The sequence below is a fragment of the Typopeltis vanoorti genome, chromosome 6 (assembly GCF_054136105.1).
Source record: "Typopeltis vanoorti isolate ZY-2024b chromosome 6, IOZ_Tvanoo_1.0, whole genome shotgun sequence".
Taxonomy (NCBI): Eukaryota; Metazoa; Arthropoda; class Arachnida; order Uropygi; family Thelyphonidae; genus Typopeltis; species Typopeltis vanoorti.
This window is the reverse complement of record NC_143554.1, coordinates 48,353,725-48,375,694: the sequence shown is the minus strand read 5'-3', so window position 1 is coordinate 48,375,694 and position 21,970 is coordinate 48,353,725. Positions and strand designations below refer to the sequence as shown.

General features: G+C 35.4%; 1 protein-coding gene across 1 annotated transcript in view; it reads left to right on the top strand.

The window, feature by feature from the left end:
* The window catches only part of LOC150105439 (polycystin-1-like protein 1), a 724,085-nt gene that overhangs the window by 461,993 nt on the left and 240,122 nt on the right, over positions 1-21,970 (top strand). The window contains exons 32-33 of the mRNA XM_090394152.1: positions 3,270-3,655; positions 19,477-19,775. Coding sequence (XP_090250278.1) covers positions 3,270-3,655; positions 19,477-19,775 — 685 coding nt within the window. The remainder of the gene's footprint in view (positions 1-3,269; positions 3,656-19,476; positions 19,776-21,970) is intronic.

Sequence of the window (21,970 nt, the reverse complement as noted above, 5' to 3'; positions counted from 1 at the left end):
CTAAACTACAGTCTACTGTCAACCATCACTCCCATATCTCTAATCTCATCCACTTCCCACAGTATGACACCATCGATATAGTACATAGCAAACTTTCTTTGCTTACACTTGGATAAAGGATTAAACTAAATTTATTATAGTCTAACCAAGTGAAAAAAACTTCTAACATAGTACACAGCCTTATATTTCTGCACCCCAAAATGCAACTCTTTGCACTTATTGATATTAAAACTACAACACCCCCTTTATTGTTCAAGTATAAAATCTATTCAGATCTTCCTGAAGGGAATTAACATCAACAGCGCTACTTATAATTCTTCCCAACTTTGCATCGTCATCAGCAGAGACAACTGAAGATCCCTAGTCTATCTACATGATATATCGTTTACAATCAAGTTAAACAGCAGAGGCCCAAGAACACTGAGACATGCCACTGGTCACTCTCCTTTTTTGACACACACACACTGCTCCATCATACACAACCTGCTGGTATCGTTCAGAGAGCCAATTTCTTTTCCATCTAACAAATATACTTTCTATTCCCATCTTCTTCAACCTGTACACCTATCATGTGATATCACCAACTTATCATCTATGAAATGCTTTTGCAAAGTCCAAGCATATCACTGTATATGATTATCTAACATACCTGTCATAAAATCTCACCTTATCATAAAATGTAAGTAAATTACTAAAACAGGACCTACCCTTCACAGATCCATCCTGAACATCATAAAGAATGCTATGTCCATCAACCCAATTCTGTATTCTATTCCTTATCAATCTCTCCAACACCTTCACCACAACTGCAGTTATGGTCAATGCTGTGTACTTGACCACAGACTGGCCTATAGTTGGAGACTTCTGTCTTAGAACCATGTTTGTAGAGTGGAACTATTTTACCATCTTTCCACACTTTAGGAACCCTACCCACTGCAAAACTTTCATTAAATAACTAGGTCAAGGGCATAACCAACTGTAGTGCACATTCCTTAAGAATGCATAGTGATATGTCATCCATTCCCACAGCCTTATTCATATCTAACCCAAGCAACATCTGATACACCTCTGTTTCTTTCACTTCCAATTCTCCTAATACTTGCCTCTCTTCTGTATATTGCGCCAGCTCATTTATATCAGTGTGATGTATGCTGATAAAGTGCTTGTTCAATAACTCCACTATATCCTTTGTAGCTGTTAGTCTGCTGCCATGACTATCCACCAATGTTAATCTGCCATAATTATTCTTCCACTTGCTTGCCATGTAGCAGAAAAATTCATTTCAGTTAACCTTGGCCTAATCAGCCAGTTTCCTCTCATACTGCACCTTTTCTTTTTTACCATGCTCGGCTCCTTCCTAGCCTGCACTTTGTACTCTTCATGGATCTGATTACCACCAACTGTCTTGTACCTCCTCCATAGCATTTTCTTTTCCAGCACAGCTTGCTTAATTTTAATGTTCATCTATTTCACTCCTACTCTGTTTACTCGCTTAACCCTTGATATGCAGCCATAACATTGCTTTTGTCATATACTGCCTTGTAATGATTTTCCATGCTTTGCCAACATTTTCCGCTCAGCTCATCTATCCAATGTACTGATGCTTACTGACTACAGAACTTCATATAATCACGTGCTTTATATTTCCACACGTATCCATTTTTGGCAGTAACTTTTTCTTGTTTCATCACTTCCCTGATCACTCCCACCATCTGGTGGCAGTGTCAACACTTCATTAACAACTACATCCTGTGAAGTTATCACCGATTCCAAAACATTAAGGCCTCTAGTTGCTTAAATCACATGCTGCTTAAAATACTTATCTCTCAGAAATTCTACAAACTCACTCTCCTTGGGCATGTAAAAAAGCAGGATCACCTGCTTTTTTACATGCCCAACTAATTTTCCTAAACATTTCACAGTCAGTATTCTCTGCATTCCCTAGCCAATAACAGCATCCTATCAGATATACTAACCTGTTTATTTGAACTTCACACCGCACAGATTCAAAATCTGTGTATGCAATATCAATTTCCACACTTTGTTGACACAATTCCTCTGCAATCATTAACAGCCCTCTTCCTCCTCTTTTCACATCTCTATCCTTCTGGAAAATTATATGTCCTTCTAATTCTATTCCCAACACATGTAAGCTAGACTCAGCCTTGGACTCTTTGAGTTTCAAAACACCGAGTCTTCCCAAACCCTTCTTGTATCTGTATTATGGGATCCCCTTGCTAACTTATATGTTTCTATTATTTCTCCTCTGTCTAAAATGAACTGGGATCTCTCATTCTACCCTCATATGTGCAGTTGTCTTGGTTACCCACTGCTGAATCTTTTCAGCTGTCTCCTCAGATCCCAGTTGACTATATCAGTAAACAGAAGTCTAGATGTAATCACATCAGAGCCTTGTAAAATAACTTCCTTTCTGTCACAAGTTAGCATTCTCTGCAACAGCGTAGTTTCTGATGTGGTGCTTTTCACAGTGTGGTCCCTAAACTTTAATCTTTCCATCCACTTTCCATCCCTAGCCAATATCCCCTAAATTCTTAGTTTAATTGACTACTTGCCACAGCATATCTTCATTAATATAACTTCATTAATATCTTCATTAGTATAGGCCACTGTGCTCATAATCTCCTTGATCCAAAATGAAGCACAGAATTCTAAATTGTATCACTGCTCACTCTCCTTTTCTTAGAATCGTCACTTTCTGATAACACAGTCATAATCTTGCACTTAGAAACATTAAACTGACACTCATTAACCCATAAAATTTGCCTTTAGAATTACTCCGTTCAAGTAATCCTACTGAGGTGCAATTATCAGCTATATCTCTTTTCACTCATCCCAATTTTGCATCATCAGCAAATAACTAAATATCACCCCTCTAGACCACTCCATTATATTTAGTACTCAAGTTAAACAGCAGTAATCCACATACAGAATTTAGTGTACCACTTTCACTTAGACTCAGCACCTTCGTGTATCACTTTCTGATACCTACCAGTTAGCGGCTCTCCTATCTGTAGCCTTATTTGGTTTACCAACACAACTAAAAGTTTGAATTATAGGCTATTTGTATCTGGAGTTTGTGGTTAAAATGTTTCAATTTCCTTTTGGAAATGTTTGTATTTATATTTATGTAATCTTTAATTATTTCCAATAATTCCACCTAGAGCAATAATATTGCTGTAGGTGAAATTTTTCATATAAGTTTTCTTCATTTTATGCATAATAATAATTTTAATATATTATTTTTCCAGTATAAAGCAACTAGAAGCATTATGGATTTTTCCATCCATTCTGTGGCAGTTGGTTGTGCAGTAGCCATTATAATATTCATTCCTCATCACCTTCTAGGATTGCTATTTCGATATGTACAACCATTATCTTCAAACTGGAATATATTTTTCCACTTACCATGTACATACTATTCTTTTGGAGGATTCTACTGTTGGCTGAAACAAAAATATTCTGGTCAGAGTGAAACTACAAGAGATCCATCCTCTATATCTAATAGTAGTGAAAGCATATATAGTTCATATTCTTCTAGCTGCAGTTACCAGTCCCAAAATTTAAGTGAAACTTTTGAAAATGATGATAACAATAAGAAAAAACAAGAAGATATTAATTTTCTATCTTCTACAAGGTGAGAATTGAAAACAGATGTTTTTTTATAACTCATTATTTGAAAGTGATATGTCCAGTTTACAATTAAATGTCTAATTTTTTTTAATTATTATAATCATATGTTAGAAATAGCTGTTTGAAAAGATATATTGTTCATTAGCTTTCATGAATAGTGATATCAGTCAATATTTCAGTAATTGAACTTGAAACTATTTTTGTCTTATATACCCATGAAATTTATATAGCTTCAGTTATGCAATTTTATATTATTCCAGATAATTTCACCACCCCTAAAAACGACTTGAGTGAAACCAAAATAGAAATTACTTGACAGATTTTAGTAGAGATTCCTAAATATTAAATGTCACAATTCATTAAAACTTGAACAGTATTATTCGTTTATATTATTTAGAAACTTTTGCCACAAGTGATAGTTTAAATAAAGCCACAACTTGAAATGGCTTTACAAATTTTAGCAAATACTTCAGATATATCCCCATGAGTTGAAAGCATGAGAAGTTTCAGCTTGAGGATTGACAGTTGTGAATGAACTATGAGGATATAAAAAAAAAATAATAAGAATTTGGGGAGTGGGATAAAAGTGCAATGATTATTGTTACTATGATATTGGTATCTCCATGAGTCAGAAGACTCATTGCAAGAGACCCACACAAACCTTTATACACACAGTAACTATCATGCCTCTCCTTAAACTCATTCACAACTCTTCAAGCAAACAATCTAGTACAAACAACTTTACTAGGTACACTCTTACACAACTTCCAGAGGTGATTCCTAGTTCTCTCAATTCCTTTTCATTGTATACTGAAAAATTTCTCATATCTTGTCGACAACCCTTTAATAACTCATAGGTTTTCTATGATATCCCCCTCTTTTCCACCTATCAACTAAATTTTACAACCCAAACACTTTAAGCTTATTCTCATAGGGAGCATTCCACCATCAGCTTGGTCACTCATCTCTAAATCATGTACCACCATCTCCTGATCCTCAAGATACCCAACTGACCAAATCTATGTTTATAGATTTGATAGGGTGGAGCATTCAAAAAAAAGAGAACACTGCAACCAGAAAATGGTTGAAAATGATAATAATGTAAGTAGAGTTAAAAACAGTAAGAGAGTTGGTGAAAATGAAGGGTTAAATAAAGTATAGAAGGCCATGAATGAATAAAAGTAAGGTAGTAAGGTGTGAAATGGTGATTGTATCATTATATGGGAATTTGATCATTAAAGGCATGATGAATAACTTGGATGCGTTGCAACATGTTTTTCAGATGACACATTGATATGAATAACTGAGACTTTGATAGAAATGAATAAGCACAAAAGTTACTTTCAGAGTTATCAGGTGATTATGCACAGGCATTTGACAGAATACTTCATGGGAAAACTGTTACAGAAGTTGGAGCAAATGGGAATCGATATGAAGCTGGAAGCATGGGTTGAGGGGTTGCTGACAGACAGACACACACACTGGACAGTAGTATGTGGAGAATGAGAGTGACTAGTGGAGTACCTCAGGGTTCTGTATTAGGGCCACACATACTATTTAGTATGTATATGAATGATAGATGTAACGATTTAAGGGGACGGAGGGATATTCAGATGTTTGCTGATGCAAAACTGGGAAGGGCTTTAGTTGATAAAGACGATATAGCTATCCTGCAGGATGATTTAAATAATTTGGCATTGTGGGTGAAAGATAGTGATTGTCAATTTAATGTGCAAAATGTAGTTTTGCACTTCAGGTTGAAAAGGTTATATGCAGGTTATTATATTGATGGTACTGCAATCCAGTACCATCAATATAATATTGATGGTACTGAAATTGATGGAGCTAGGGACTTGAGGATAATGGTGGACAGAGAGTTGAAGTCAGAGGGCATATTGCAAAAGTTGATGAAAAAGTAAGGCAAGTGATGTGAAGTCATTAGCTTCTATATATGAGTTGGCCCAGTCTTAAAGTTACTTCACATGCAAAACTTTGTTTGCTTACACTTGGATAAAGGATAAACCGAGAATATAATTTCTTGGCATCCTTAATTTATAGTCAAAATTTTCCTTAGATGTTGAAAAACACATAGTTAAAGGTAACAGAGTTATTCCTCTTTATAAAGCTATGATTCAGCCACATCTTGACTAGTGTGCACAGATTTGGTCACCTGGGTTTCTTGGTGATTAGGAGGTGGTGGAGAGGATTCAGAGATGAGTGACAAGCTGGTGACAGGTTTGTGAATTCTCCCTAGGAGGATAGGTTCAAGGTTTTATTTAATAAGTAGAAAAGAGAGGATGTGATCGGAATTTCAAAATGATTAAAACGGTTCTATAAGATTGAGACAAAAAATTTTTCAACACATGATGAATAGAAAGAGTTAGAAACAGAATACTAAGGGATTATCCCTGGAAGTTGTGTAATAATGTGGTTAGTGAAGTTGTGCAGACTCCATTTTTTGCTTTGAGAGTGGTTAATGAGTGAAATGGATTGCCAGAATTAGTTGTTAGTGCCCTAATAATGAATGAATTTAAGGAGAAGTATAAAGGTTAGTGTGGATGTCTCACAATGAGCCTTCTGACGTCGTGGATGTATTGTTATATAATAATAACGATAATGATAAGGAGAAGAATTCCTGATGCTATCAGAAGAGGTCAATCTGATTATATGATGTCTCTCTCTCACACACACACACACAAATTCACTCCACTCACTTTCTCATAAATGTTTGGTATCTACCTTATGTCCCTTCTGTAAGTATTTTCATAGACTACATTCAGTTGAACTGCTACCATCATTCATCTACATTCTTCCAAGACTGTCCCAAGCTAGTCAATATATATTTAATGGCTTGAAATCTGTTGAACCTAATTCTTTTTCTCCTGTTTTTTTTTTATTATTCCATCTCCTTCTGTCTTTCAGAGCAGCCTCCCTACCTCTTTCTGTCTGTCTTTCCTGAACACTACGGTATTCAGCTGTTCAAGAAACATGTTAGTAGATTCCTTCATTCTTCTTAACCTCTTGCCCACACATAGTCCTAATCACCAAGAAACCCAGGTGACCAAATTGTGCACACTAGTCAAGATGTGGCTGAATCATAGCTTTATAAAGAGGGATAATAACTTCATTATCTTTAACTGTGACACTGGTAATTTAAATGAATTATCACTGAATTACCAATGAGATATTCTGTGCATTGGTAAACCCACACACATCGCCTTACAAACATCCCTCAACGATTGCAGCAACAGACTAAAATTCACCATGGAAACTGAATGGAACAAATTCATCAATTTCTTAAACCTGACACTAATCAGAATTAACAACAAAATAGCCACGAAAATATACCACAAATCCCCACATATCGGAAACTTCCTCCATTTCAGTTCATACCACCCGTATTCCGTTAAAAAATCAGTCATCCTATCACAATTTATAAATGCTTACAAATTCTCAACCAACCGTGATTACCATAACATGGAATTAAAAAATTTAACAAGGATTTTTAAAAATCGCAACTATTCCACACTACTAATAAATTATGCAAACAGAACAGCAAAAACCCGACAGTACAACCAAAGCTGACTTCCCAACACGTATGGTCATCAAACTTCCATACATCCAAAACACATACAAAGCCTACAAATGCATTTTCAAACACACGGACTATAAACTAGTATTCACCACGAACCAAAAATTAGCAACTCTCCTAAAACCCACTAAATCACTCACACACAAAGAAATATTTGAACACCACAATGTAGTCTACAAATTTCCTTGCCAAAAAGACTGTGACATCACCTACAGGCTCTACCATTAGGTCTTTATGGACTAGACTACAAGAACACTTCTGGGACTGTAACATTCCTATTCCGGAACATTTAAACACTAATAAAACAACTCAACATCAAAAAGAAAAATAGAATACAGAGTATACAGGGCAGACATAAATAACGACTCATGCCCTTGAACTGAAACATATCCCGCAAATCTACAAGGACATAATAATAGACAAACAAGACAATGAAACAATGCTTAGAATATCCGAAACAATAGCCATAAAATGTGCGAAAACTCAGTCAACGTCCACCGACCCTACCTAATTTCCGAATGTTTCAGACTTGCTTTGAAAAACCTTGAAAAATAGAGCTTTAAATATACTAAAAAAAGAAGATGAGATCAGACAAAAACAAGAACTTGAAATCCTACTTAATCAGTTCCTCCAAAATGGCTACTCTAACAAAGTACTATAAACACTTTTATTTTCTGACAAACCATGGAGTCATGGTTTGTCAGAAAATAGGCGCTAGAAAACACAAAGGTATCATACCACTCATTGAATCCACTGATTCGATGAGTGGTATGATACCTGAAGGTGTTTGAATCATGGAATGCATTTAAACACCTTCCATGTAAAGAGACCACTCCTCTTCCTCTTGCCCATGACTTCCTTTCACAACTTCCAGGGATGGTCCCTTGTCCTCACTCCTTCCCCCTGTTCCACCAAACAAAAGAATTACCCATTGTTGACCCTATTAACTGCCTCTCAACAATTTAAGTCTGAATCATGTCACCTCTCTTTCTTCTGTCCACCAAACTTTGCAGTTCACATTACCTCGGATTATTCTCATAACTAACATTGTTCAGTCCTGATATCATCTTTGATATCAGGATTCTGCACTCTTTCGATGCTTAATTTATCCCCTTCAAATCCTGGGAGACCAAATTTGAGGACAATAGTTCAGGTGAAATGACAACTCTTTTATCTCTGCTGGTCAGCATTCTTCTCGGTATTGCGGCAATGCTCCGGGTTACCTTCATGAGCCGCTTTTGCAGTATATCCTAAGAATTTCAGGTTTCTGTCAATCATCAACCTCAGTTCCCATATCTTTAGAGGTACCTGTGGCATAATTAAAATTAATAACTTAACACATATAAAACCAACAGTAATAACTTTAATGAATTAAAGGTACAAATATTTCGTACTGAAAGTAACAGTACATCATCAGTGTAGAACAAACAGTTAAAGGAATGGAATACAAAGTACAGAATGGGATTTTAATTTTAATTGGATTATCAATTAAAATTGTTGCCACGTGCCAGAAAATTAATATTAATAAAATATTATTAAATAATTCTTAAAAACTATTTCATTGATGGTTTCATAAGCTGGAAAAACAAGATCTACAAACAAGTTGAAGGTAGCCCTCTGTCTCCACCTTTTGCAAACCATTTTTTGAAACATCTGGAAGATGCCTTATTCTCATCCATTCATCCCCAACCCTCTCTTTGGTTTCGTTATGTCAATGATGTCTTTGCTATTTGGCCACATGCTGAAGAGGAACTTACCACATTCCTACAACAGATAAATAGCCTCACTCATGCATTCAGTTCACCAGAAAAAGAAAAGATGGTAGTTTATCATTCTTGGACATCCTCCTTACACGCACATCCTCTGGTACTCTGTCAAGATGTGTCTATCAAAAACCTACCTTTACTGGCAGATACATTCATCAGAAGTCTGCTCATCACACCTCTCAAAAAATCGGTGTTATCAAATCTTTAATTAACAGAGCACATAAAGTGTACTCCTCCCCCTTTAAACTTACAACAAGAACTTTTCACTATAAAAAGTTAATAGAATCTAATGGTTACAACCCTAATCAAATCTAGCAGATAATTGACTCCTATGTTCCAACACCTTAGGATTCTTCAACAGACTGCAGAGTTCCAATCCCTTATATTTCAGACATCTCAGAACCTATTGGCAGAATTTTGAAGAAGTATCACCACATATTTTCCTATCAACAAAATTTCTCACTCTTTGCCATCTACAAAAGACAAACCTGCACCTCTGTCATTAGCTGGTGTTTGCCAGATACCATGTAAATGTAATTTATCATACTTTGAACAAACAGGCCGTTCTGTGGAAAAAATAATGAAGGAACATCAGTGTTATATCGAATACATGAAACCTCATAAGTCTGTTCTAGCACAACATAGCATTGACACTAAATATAATATCCAGTGAGATAAAGCTTGTCTTCTCCACAAATGCAAGTTTAAATATGAAGAAAGAAAAGAAAGTTGCAAAGCCCTTTTACATTGGCTGAATTTCAATCGAAATGACTGTCTCTCTCTCCAAAAGTTTAGGAGATTCTTATCTTATGCAACCATCAATGAAATAATTTTTAAGAATTATTTAATAATATTTTATTAATATTAATTTTCTGGCATGCGGCAACAATTTTAATTGGTAATCCACTGACTGTACTTTGTATTCCATTCCTTTAACTGTTTGTTCTACACTGATAATGTACTGTTACTTTCAGTGTGAAATATTTGTTCCTTTAATTCATTAAAGTTATTACTGTTGGTTTTATACGTGTTAAGTTATTAATCTCAGTTCCCTTGCTTCCCTCACTTCCTCCAGTACAGTTTCTCATACAGAGTATGCAGCTTCCCATCAGTGTATCCCAAAATTCAAGACTTTCCATTTAGCTGAATTAAACTGTTAACCTGCATTCATTTTCTCATCTGTCCAGTTTATTCAAATCCTCTTGCAGGATTACTACATCTGCACTATTACTAATAACCCCTCCCAGCTTCACATCATCTGCAAACAACTAAATATCCTCCTGCAATCCATGTCTTTGGACTTGGAAGAGATTTGGACTTGTTATGAACTTGGAAAAAACAAAGACAATAGTATTTGGTGAGAAGAACATGAAACAAAAGATACAAGTGGATGGAATTGATATAGAAAATGTAGAACAATTCACATGTTTTGGAAGTAAAATGACATATGACTTTGACTGTAAAAAAGAAATAAAGATCAGGACTGTAAAGGGAAGAACAAATCTGAAGGCCATGGATAACATCTGGAAAAGTAAAGCGATCAGCCTGCAAACAAAATTAAGAGTACTAGAAACATGCATCTTTAGTGGTGTATTGTATGGATGTGAAATGTAGATAATAAATAAAGAATAAATCAAAAAATTTGGCATTTGAAAAAACTTGTTACAGGAAGATTCTAAGAATAGGATGGGTACGGAAAATCGCAAATGAAGAGCTGTCTGAAGATACAACTAAAGGAGAATTTAATGCAGAAGATTGTACAATGGAAGCTGCAATTATTTGGGCACATCTGCAGAATGAGCAAGGATCAGAAGATAAAGACATTCATGTTTGGTATTTTGGATGGCGTAAATAGAAGAGAATAGATCATACAGAGAATAGATAAGATGACATAAATGACTGGTGTGGAATGGGTTTACAGAAACTGCAACACCATGCACTAGACAAAGAAAAGTGAAAGAAGATAGTGAAGAAGGCATCGGACACCAGTGGGCAGTGTGCCCATTGACATAGATTCATTATCATCATCATCATAGATATAAAGGTTAAACAATAAAGATCCTACTACTGAGCCCTGTGGGATCCCACTGACAACCTTCTGCTTCTTTGATACTGCTCCCTCATACATACCTCTCTGATACTTATCAGACAGCCAATTTCAAATCCAGTTCACTAACCTGACATCTAAACCCACATGCTGCAACTTAAATATCAGCTTATCATGTAGTACCCTGTCAAATACCATTGTAAAATTTGAAAAATGGCAGCATATACTTTTCCCTCATCTATGGCTCCTGTTACTTTATTATAAAAGGCAATCAGATTCATAAAATGAGTTCTCCTTTGCATGTGACTCTCACAGATAATATTAGCCTCATCTGCCCAATGCTCTAAATGATCCCTCAGTAATTTATCCAAAATCTTAACATCTACTGATGATATACAAACTGGTCTATAGTCTTACACTTCCACTCAGCCTTATGTAATGACACTATCTTACCCTCCTTCCACTTCTTGGGCACCTTTCCCATGGCCAGACATTCATTCATCGAAAAGCCAGGTCAACAGAACTGTCAGTTCTTTAGCACATGCTCTCGGAACTTGTGGCAATATCCCATCCAGTTCCATTGCTTTATTTACATCCAGATTACTCAGTATTTGAAACACACTCTCTTCTTGCACCTCTAACCCTCAAATCTATCCCATCCCTCTAGTATTGCAACTACTTCTACAGGATTAGAAATACCCCCAAATAAAAGGACATAGTGCACTTGTTCAGTGTTCATTGAACAAGTGCACTATATCCTTTGCATCAGTTACTCCATTTCCATTTTAATCCAACAATGTCATTCTTCCACAATTATTCTACTGGTCACATAATAAAAGAATTCCATAGGATTTTCTTTGCAAGATATCATAAAAGGTAATTTTATGGTATCTTGCAGTGTACTTTGATGTACTAGCAAAACCAACTAAAAATAGCTGCCAGCAGAAAACAAGAAATGGGGAATTCAAATTTTATGGAAAAATATGGACTAGAACCTGCTGTGAAATTAATTTATAAAAAAAAACAGATATTTTATTAAGAAGTATAGACATGCATTTGAATAAACATATTTGAAAATAGTTATATATCAAAGATGTTTATTCAAATGCATGTCTATAATGAAAGAATATTTTCATGTATAATGAAAGGAGCATATTTTCAGAAGTTTTCACAAAATTTTCTGTTTACTTGAAGAAAGCAAAGCAGCTATTTATTATTATTATTATTTTTTTTTTTTTTTGATTCTAGTGGTTCGAATAGAAGAAACTGTTTTAATATGTATCTGCCTGTTCTATACTATGTATAACATAGGCTCTCTCTCTCTGCTGGAAGGCAGAATTATGTTGTTTCTTCAGCCAAATGATTTCATCTCTTTCATGAGAACAGCCTTGACACTGATATTTCAGTACATATACTGCTATCATAATTTTACTGCCCTGCTTGTCTACCCACAGTTAACCAACAATATTGAAGTTGCTGGAATTTTCCCTAGAAAACAGTTTGTGGTAGACATGATACCATTCTTAATTTTTTTCCCCTCGTTATAAGTTCAATCGATTATTTAAATTAGTTGAGCTCTGCATACATTTTTTTTTACACAAGTAAATTGAATGAAAGGGTGTGAGAGTTAAATTATTATTATTATGAATATTATTTCTCTGAAAACTCCCAAACTGAAGCAGGCAAAATATCTGTAATTATAATAATAATTATTATTATTTATTTTGATATACTCAGAGTAATTTCTGACCTCAGAATATGGTATGTAATGAATATTTAAATTAAGCTAGAATATTTTCAGATAGGGATTCTTTAATACTGAGTTGAATAATTTAGTCTGAAATTAATAATAGCATTTACCAAGAACAAACCTCATGAGTGTTTTAGCATTAAAAGGTAACCCAAATTCAGCAAGACAGATGCTTGATTTTCTAATCAGTTAACTCTGTTACTATCATTATGAAGTTATGATAAGCAGCAAAATTTCAGTTTAAACATATGCATCATCAGTAACATTTGAGTTTCAGTATTTGCAGGGCTCTAAAAATGTAGTTGTTTACTCGTCTATCTATGAAGATGAGAATTTTTAGTTGAGGAAAATAAAAAATCAGAAGAGGAGTTTAGTTTTCAGTTTTATTTACATATTTTGTGGATTCTGTTAGCATGTTTTCATGTTTTATAAATATTTAATATAATAAATTTAGTTTAATCCTTTATCCAAGTGTGAGCAAACAAAGTTTGTGCCTGAAAGTATCTTCAGGACTGGGGTAGGGTGGTGCAACACCAGGGCAACTCCTTGCAAAGGTAGAGCAAGCTACTATCACTCCTATCTTAGTATCTCACATAATGCAAAACACATCTCCTTGCGGATATGTCTAACGTTATGCATTAAGGGAAGGGCCACTACCCAGACTAGTTTCGACCTTTATTGAGGTCTCTTCAGTGGGAGCCGGGCCCAAGTGGAGATACCAGCCAGAAGCGTTAGCAAGGTCATCTCTACCTATAGGAGTTGCCAAATGGTGTGCCACCTTTTTAATAAATTACTCTGGATTTAGAGAAAGATGTTGAAAGTTTATTTTTCACTTGGTTAGACAATAATAAATTTTGTTTAATCCTTTATCCAAGTGTGAGCAAACAAAGCTTGCACCTGAAAGTATCTTCAGGACTGGGGTAAGGTGGTGCAACACCAGGGCGACTCCTTGCAAAGGTGGAGCAAGCTACTCTGAAGAGACCTCAATAAACGTCGAAACTAGTCTGGGTAGTGGCCCTTCCCTTAATGCATAACATTAGACATATCCGCAAGGAGATGTGTTTTGCATTATGTGAGATACTAAGATAGGAGTGATAGTAGCTTGCTCCACCTTAGCAAGGAGTCACCCTGGTGTTGCACCACCTTACCCCAGTCCTGAAGATACTTTCAGGTGCAAACTTTGTTTGCTCACACTTGGATAAAGGATTAAACTAAATTTATTATATTCTAACCAGTGAAAAATAAAGTTTCAATAAATATTTAATATTTTTAGTTCACTCATTGCATCTACTGTTGCATTCTAGTCATTACAAACCATTTTCTGCACTGTTTTGTTGACTATCAATGATTTTGTTATAGTGGTAGTATTGGATCCATTAGAGATTGGGCTACATATGCATCACATTATAAACATAATTAAAATGTATTCAGGCATAACACAAAGTAACTGGTTACTTGTAACCCAACAATGTTTTATTTATTTATTTATTTATTTTGAATTTATATATATGTATGTGTGTGTGTGTGTGTGTGTGGTAGCTTTAAATAGATATGTGTCATATCTATTTTATTAATTTTATTATTAATATTTATTTTATTATTATATAATAAGCCATATCTTATTTCATAAAGAAAAATTATGTTTTTTTTTTTTATAGAAATTATTCAAGACATGAGTCTTGTATGGCATTCTATCATAAGAGTTGTGATTGGTGAGAGATTGATAAAATCATGCTTTCCGGGTGCAAAAATTAATGCTGTTAGTGAGCAAAAGGGTAGAGTGAAATAGTTCATCATTTTGACTGGAACAAATGATTTGAAAGGAGAAAAGTATGCATGAGAGAGAGGACATGAAAGAACTACAGGAAGTAGCAAAAGAAAAAGTGAAAGAGTTAAGATAGTGAGTCTGTTGCCATGGTATGACAGAGAAGAGCTGAGAAGGAGGGCCATAATAGTGAATGACTCGATGCATAGGTTATGCAGGAGGAGTGGTGTGGATGCGTGGAGTGAGTTTGAAAGGAGTTATACAAGAAGGTATGGTTTGCATCTGAATGAATTTGGTGTTCAAAGTCTGGAAAAAGTGTTGAATGAAGTGAAAGTGGATGTGCAGATATAAGTGAGGCAATCGAGTGTAAGAATGTGTATAATATACCTAAGTTAGTACCTCCGGTAACAAACCAGAATGGGATAGTTAGTATAAAGCGTCATGATAGCTGTCGAATTAAGGGAGTTTTGCACTTTATGTACACTAATGCCAGGAGCATTAGGAACATGGAGGAAGAATTTTTGTCATTGGTTAGTTCATCCTGGCCAAAAGTTATTGACATTAGAGAAACATAGCTGGCAGAAGATGATATAGTTAATGAGATAGAATGTGAAGGGTATGGTATATTTCCAGGAAGAATAGAGAAAAAAGAATGGGAGGAGGAATGTTATTAATGATAGCCGATGAACTGTAACCAAAGAGAGTTGAACTTCAACTGCAGGCCAGTGAAAATAGCATATTTGAGGTTATCTGGTGTGACATAGTTGCCAGTGGAACAAAATATACAATTGGATACTGCTATAGACTAGGAGATGGAAAAGGTGATGGGGATAGTATGCATCGGCAAATAGACTCAATATCAGGTAATTATTATGGAGGATTTCAACTATGGGAACATAGATTGGAAGGAGGAGAGGATACATGGGAGGAAGGAAATGGAATTTATTCAGTTACCAAGGAATAATTACCTGAGACAGCATGTAATGGAATATACTAGGGATTCAAGAGTTCTCGATCTGGTAATTACATCTGAGAATTTTTCTATAACCAATATGGCCACATTGCCACCAAATGGTGAGAGTGATCATATGGTCTTGACTTTGGAGGTCCTTAAATCTGTGGTATTTTTGGTTAAAAAGGAGTATATGTGGAATTACAGATCTAGTAAGTATAACAAGCTTAGGAGGTTGCTTTGATCAGTGCAATAGCACGTGGAACTGCAGGGGGGGCTGGATGTTGAAGTGCACGGGAAGTACTAAATGAGCGTTTCAGGGAAGTAATGGCAGACTACATACCTAGAGTCAGGAGAGTTAATCAAGTAGGAGTTAAATGGATGAATGCTAAATAATTAAATGGCTGGAGCTGCAAAAAAAAGAAAAAGTTGTGGAGGGAATTCAAGGAGAAAGGTGACCAGCAAGCACATGAACAGTAAAAAATCACAGCCCAAAGATAATCCCAAACAGTTCTTCGATACACTGCAGGTAAAAGGAAGGATGTGAATACAGCTATGGGATTAGATGGTATACCAGCTCGAGTTTTGCGTGAAGGTGCTAGGGAATTGTCAGTACCCTTGACCACATCATTTAATTGAAGTCTCTTCTCTGGGTTAGTCCCAAGGGGCTGGAGAGGGGGGGGAAGCTAGTTCCATTTCATAAAGAGGCTGGCTCCAAGACTGTAGCAAATTACTAACCGATCAGCATATTAGGAATTATTATTGAGGTTCCGGAGAAACTGGTCAAGGGGAAAATACAGAAATGGATAGATGGAAATGGGATACTGTATGGGGAAAACATGGTTTTGTGAAGGGTAGGTCATGCTTCAGTAACTTGCTCATGTTTCATAATACAGTGACAGATGAGTTAGATAAAGGTAATGGGTTTACAGTGATACTGCTGGAATTTGTAAAAACCTTTGACAGGATACCACATGGAATTTTACTCAGTAAACTGTAGCATATGGGAATGGATATAGGGTTTGTAAGGTGGATAAAATGGTAGTTCAGGATTAAAGTCCAGAAGAAGGCCTTGGCCTAGTGGCATGCCACAGGGCTCAATTCTTCGGCTGCTATTGTTTAATTTGAAAAGTAATGATATGTGAAATGGAGAGGAACTGCTCAGTTGTTTGCCAGTGATGAAAAGATGGGTAAAACAATAGTTAATACAGCTGGTGTTAACATTTTGTAGGATGATTTGGATAGACTAGCAGTCTGTTCTATGAAGAATGGATGTCATTTTGTGGAAAGTGTAAGATTATGAAGCCAGAGATTTTGGAGTATTACAGGATAGGGAGTTAAAGTTTAAAGGCACTTAGTCAAAGTGACTAAAGCAGCTCATCAGATTACTTGGTTACCGAAGAATACTTTGACAAGCAGGTATTATTCCTCTTTATTGAGCCTTGATAAGACCCCACTTGACTACTGTGTGCAGATCTGGTCACCAGGGTCTCTTGGCAAAAAGGAAGAGGTGGAGAATTTCCAGAGGCGAATGACCAAGATAGTAGCAGGTCTATGGAATGAACCTTATGAGAACAGGTTGAAGATTTGTGGTTGACAGAAACTGGTTGATAGTCAGAAAAGGGATGATATGATTGAGACATACAAATTATTGAATAGTTTTTACAAGATTAATTCAGAGGAATTTTTCAGATTAGGTCTGGTGGTGGAAAAACTAGGAGCCATCCTTGGAAACTGAGTAAGAGTGTAGTTAGCAAGGGTATTATAACTAGGGTTTTTTTGCTTGAAGAGTGGTGGAGTGAAATAGGTTGCCCGACTCTGTTGTGGGTGAGTTCAAAGCAAAGTATGATAGATACTGCGCAAATGTTAGATAGTGCTTGACATAATGTTTAAAGCCTCCCTCAATGAATCTGAGGGCTCCATGGAGTAGCCCATAATAATAATAACAATAATAATATGTGAAAACGATTGTGCATCATTAATAAATAAATTGTAATAAATGGTCATGTTTTACTGATAAAACATATGGGTTTTATCTTTGTGTCTCATAGACCAATAAACTCATTAGTATATAAGTTGTTAACATGTTTACTTCAACATCTAAATACAGAAGATGAAAATTAACCACAACATTAACAAAAGCATATAAACTGACCCAGCAATGATTGAACTTATGATGATATATATCAAGCAATGCAGGTTAACACCTATGGGAGCTACCACAAAATTCTCAGTGTTTAATATTTGTATACCTTTTTTTTTATTTCTGTATTTTCCCAAATTTTATTAGTTGTTCTCTCCCATTTTATTGTTTTCTGTTTGGGTTTCATTTCAGGTCCTTGTTTAGTACTAAATATATGCATCACTTTTGAACATCATCATGTTGTTTCAGCTTACAATCTGAAAACATAAATTATCACAAAAAATTTAGTAGAAATAGGAAATGTCTTATAAGTTATGTGTGCAAACTCCCTCAATAATTGTATGTATTGTCTGCAGGAAAGAAAAGAGTAATATTTTTATTATTATTATTTCTGATCTCCATGAAGTCGTAAGACTTATCATGAGTCTATCAAAGACTAATAAAGACTATCGTACCACTCTTTAAACTCATCCACGATTTACACTTTCAACACCTTCTCAGGCAATTTATTTCTTGCTGATGCCACTCTCCATGCAAAAAAAACTTTTCCCTGATTCTACCATATGAAAAATCTCTGCAGTACTAATTTCTGTACATACCATTCAACACATTAAATGTTTCAATCATATCCCCCTTCATCCTCTGTCCACGAATCGTGTAGTTTACATGCATTCCGTCTTTTCTCATAACCAGCATTGTGCAGTCCTGATATCATTTTCATTATCTGTCTTTGTATCCTCTCCAAGGTTATATTATTCTCTTCAATTCCTGTTGGGCAGATATGTGCACAGTAATCCAGATTTAGTCTGATCAAAGCTTTATTATGGAACACCTTCCCTTTTTATTTCTCGTGGTCAGTGTCCTCCTCAATATTGCAGTGATTCTCTGGGTTATCTTCACAACCTTTACAGTATATTGTCAAATTTCAGTCTATAAACATTCCCAAGATCCTTGCTTCCTGCTCCTCTTCTTCTTCTTTCAGTATAACTCCACTAAGTGAGTCTGAAGCACCCCATTTAGATCTCAGATTGCAAAATCTTGCAATTTGCGGCATGAAACTATCTCTATTTATTTTTCCACATTTCAAGCATATTCAAATCCTCTTGAGAAGCCCAAACATCAGCAATATTAGAATAACCCTCCCAAGCTTCATATCATCTGAAAACAACTGAATATAACCTAGTAGTCCACTGACAATAACATTGTCAGTGGACTACAAGTATATCCATAAAGACTGAAGAGTAATGATTATTGAACCATGTTGAACTCCACTTGGAACTTTCATACTCCATGACATAATTTCCCATTTACAACTAGATATCAGATTATGTTCCATAATCTGATATCTAGCATAAACTTAAATACCAATTTGTCATACAGCACCCTTTCAAATACCTTTGAAAAATTCAAAAATGTGACTGTATGCCTTACCATCATCTGCTGTCCTTGTCACTCTGTTACATAAGCCAACCAGGTTACTAAAACAAGAGTGCTCATTAGCAAATCCATAATGATTAGCATAAATGATATTACCCTCATCTACCTAATTCTGTATACAAGTTCCTACTACTTTTTCCAAAACTTTAACAACCACAGAAGAATACAAACTGTTCTATAGTTTTTGATGGGTTGGATTACTGAGGGTACAATTACTTGGCATTGTACAAGAAGTCAGCTGACACACTAAACCATCCAAGCAAAGGTCAGTTAACTGAAGGTTCATTTATTTGAAGGTTGGATAATTAAGAGATTACTGTATGTAATGTGTATATATATTTATATTATTTTTTCTTCCCCCTCCCCCCCTCAGGGAACCATTGTCACCCTTATCAGAAACCCTCTCTCACTGGCAAGCATTTGAAAACTGGGCAAGGCATAAACACCAAGAACTATGGAATAGTGTTCAAGAATTAAGAAAATGTGAAGTCCTTGCAGAAGATCTCTTTAGGAAAGATGATAAACAATGTACAAAACAGACTAAAATTGGTGAATATTTTTCTTCACCACATACATGCTATCCAGAGAATATGCATGAATATTCTTCACTGCAAATACCGGTTAATGCTGAAGATAATGAGTCATGTAATTCTTCATTAATGAGAGCATTAGGTAAGGCTCTACTTTTAATTGATATAATATAGTTATTTTTTTAAAGGATATTGTGGATTCATTTATGTATGTTGTATGATGATGGTATGTTGTGTCCTTCAATTGGAAAAGGCCTAAGTTTGATTCTTGTCATTATGAGAGGAATCTTTATAAGATTTTCTCATTTGAAGGTGAGTTACTCAATTTCATACAGAGGTAGCAGAGGTTTTCTCTCAGAGAGTCAGATTTTTCATTCCACGTACAGACAAATTGGTCTTCAGAACACACGCAATTTACAGACAAAAAATACTGTTGGTGATGTGATAGGCAGTAGATAGTATTGATGAATTAAGTAGGCAAGACGGTCAGATGTGTGTGTGTGTGTGTGCGCGTGTGCGCATGCGTGCGTGCCAAAGTGGAGTAAACTGCCCTTCTGCAATGAGTCACTGGACTCCTTGGAGATGTCATGTAATAATAATAATAATTTACATTCTATACCCATATTAAAATTTTCCTGAGAACTTATGAGAATATAACCTTCAGCATAAGAGTTGCCTTTGGTTAGCACAATTTAAAAAAAGACATGACCTTGGTCCAAGAGCCCATATATTTGCCTTTTATTGGTGCATTTAGATTTCAACAGCTTGACAGATGTTGTAAACTGTTTTGTTCTCATCAGAAACCAGATATAAAACTTTAAGTGGACTGAAACCCTCTGTCTAAACTTAGCAATCATTTCACATCAGAAAGTTTTATTTTTTATAAGCGAATGCTTGGTGGTTGTATACATAATTAACTAAAATACGAGCATAAAAGGCTTCATCCATTTAAATTTTATAGAACTTTTTAAAAATTGGCAACCAACAAACAGAATAAAGAAAAAAATCAACAATGCATGAAATCATGGAAAATAAAATTCCATTGTATTGTCCAAATAAAATAGCCAACTACCCAGCATTTCCTCCAAATCAAGACAGGAAAAATATAGTTATCAATTTTGAAATAGGGAAGGAAACAAATCTCGAGATCATTAGCTCTTTCAAAAATAATGGAACATGGTCCTGACTCAATAAAGATCTACACAGATGGCACCAAAAATCAAAATGGCAATTCTGGGAGTGGTGTACTCATCTATGGCTCTCAAAATATAGAACTCAAAAACAACTAACAGTATAAGATGCAACTCATACCATGCAGAATTAATAGCCATTAACACAGCACTGCAACATTTGGATAAACAAAACCCAAAGGAATTTATATTTTTCACAGATTCCTTAGCAGCCCTTTAAGCTATTAAGAACTGCTACACTAACCATCAAGAAATACTTAGAGACATTGCAAAAAACATAAGCAAACTACACAAGGATTCTGAAATAATTTTCCAATGGATTCCATCTCACGTGGGATTAAAGGGAAATGAATGAAACTGCAGATGAAGTAGCAAAAATGGCTGCCATCAAGTGATACCACAGATTTTGATCTTTTTAAAACCACTCAAAAAGAAAACATAAAAAGAATGATTCTCCAGGACATGACTCGCCACTGGTATTCAGCAGAAAAACCAGGGGCTACCATCAACTTTAAGTTTAATCGCTGTGCCACTACCATTATCTCCTGCCTCAAGACCAGCCACACAAGACCAATCAAGTTTAACAATGGCCTAAAAGTCTTCCCCATCTGCAAAATCTGTAACATCGAGGAAGCATTGCCAATGCATTTACTAAATTGTATGAATATTTCAAAATGTAAACTTTATAACAACCCAGAAATGGTGCTGTATAAAATACATGAATTTGACCTCTATGATCTGGTGTAATAATACCATGGGAAAAAAAAAATTATAGATAAATTAAAATTTTCCTTGGAGAGCAGTGATTAATGAAGGAATGTTGGTATGAATTTCAGGAGGTCTGTCTTATCTTTGGGTGATACCATTATGATGAGTAAGAGGTGGGAGCATGGAAGAGTAGAAGTTGTAATTCCAGTAGTTTTAGCAAAGGCAAGTTTCTGTATCTGGATTTGTTGATAGTTTTTTGAATCTGTTGAGAGCTGCAGTGTAGGTGTCACTGTGAAATTGAACTGTTGTCTTGGGCCATCTTGGGATATGCGGAATTTTTTTCATGGACTGCCTTGACTTGGTTATACTAGAAATTAAAGATTCCATGAAATCATATTCTTGGTTTAATCCTTTATCTGAGTATAAGCAAACAAACTTT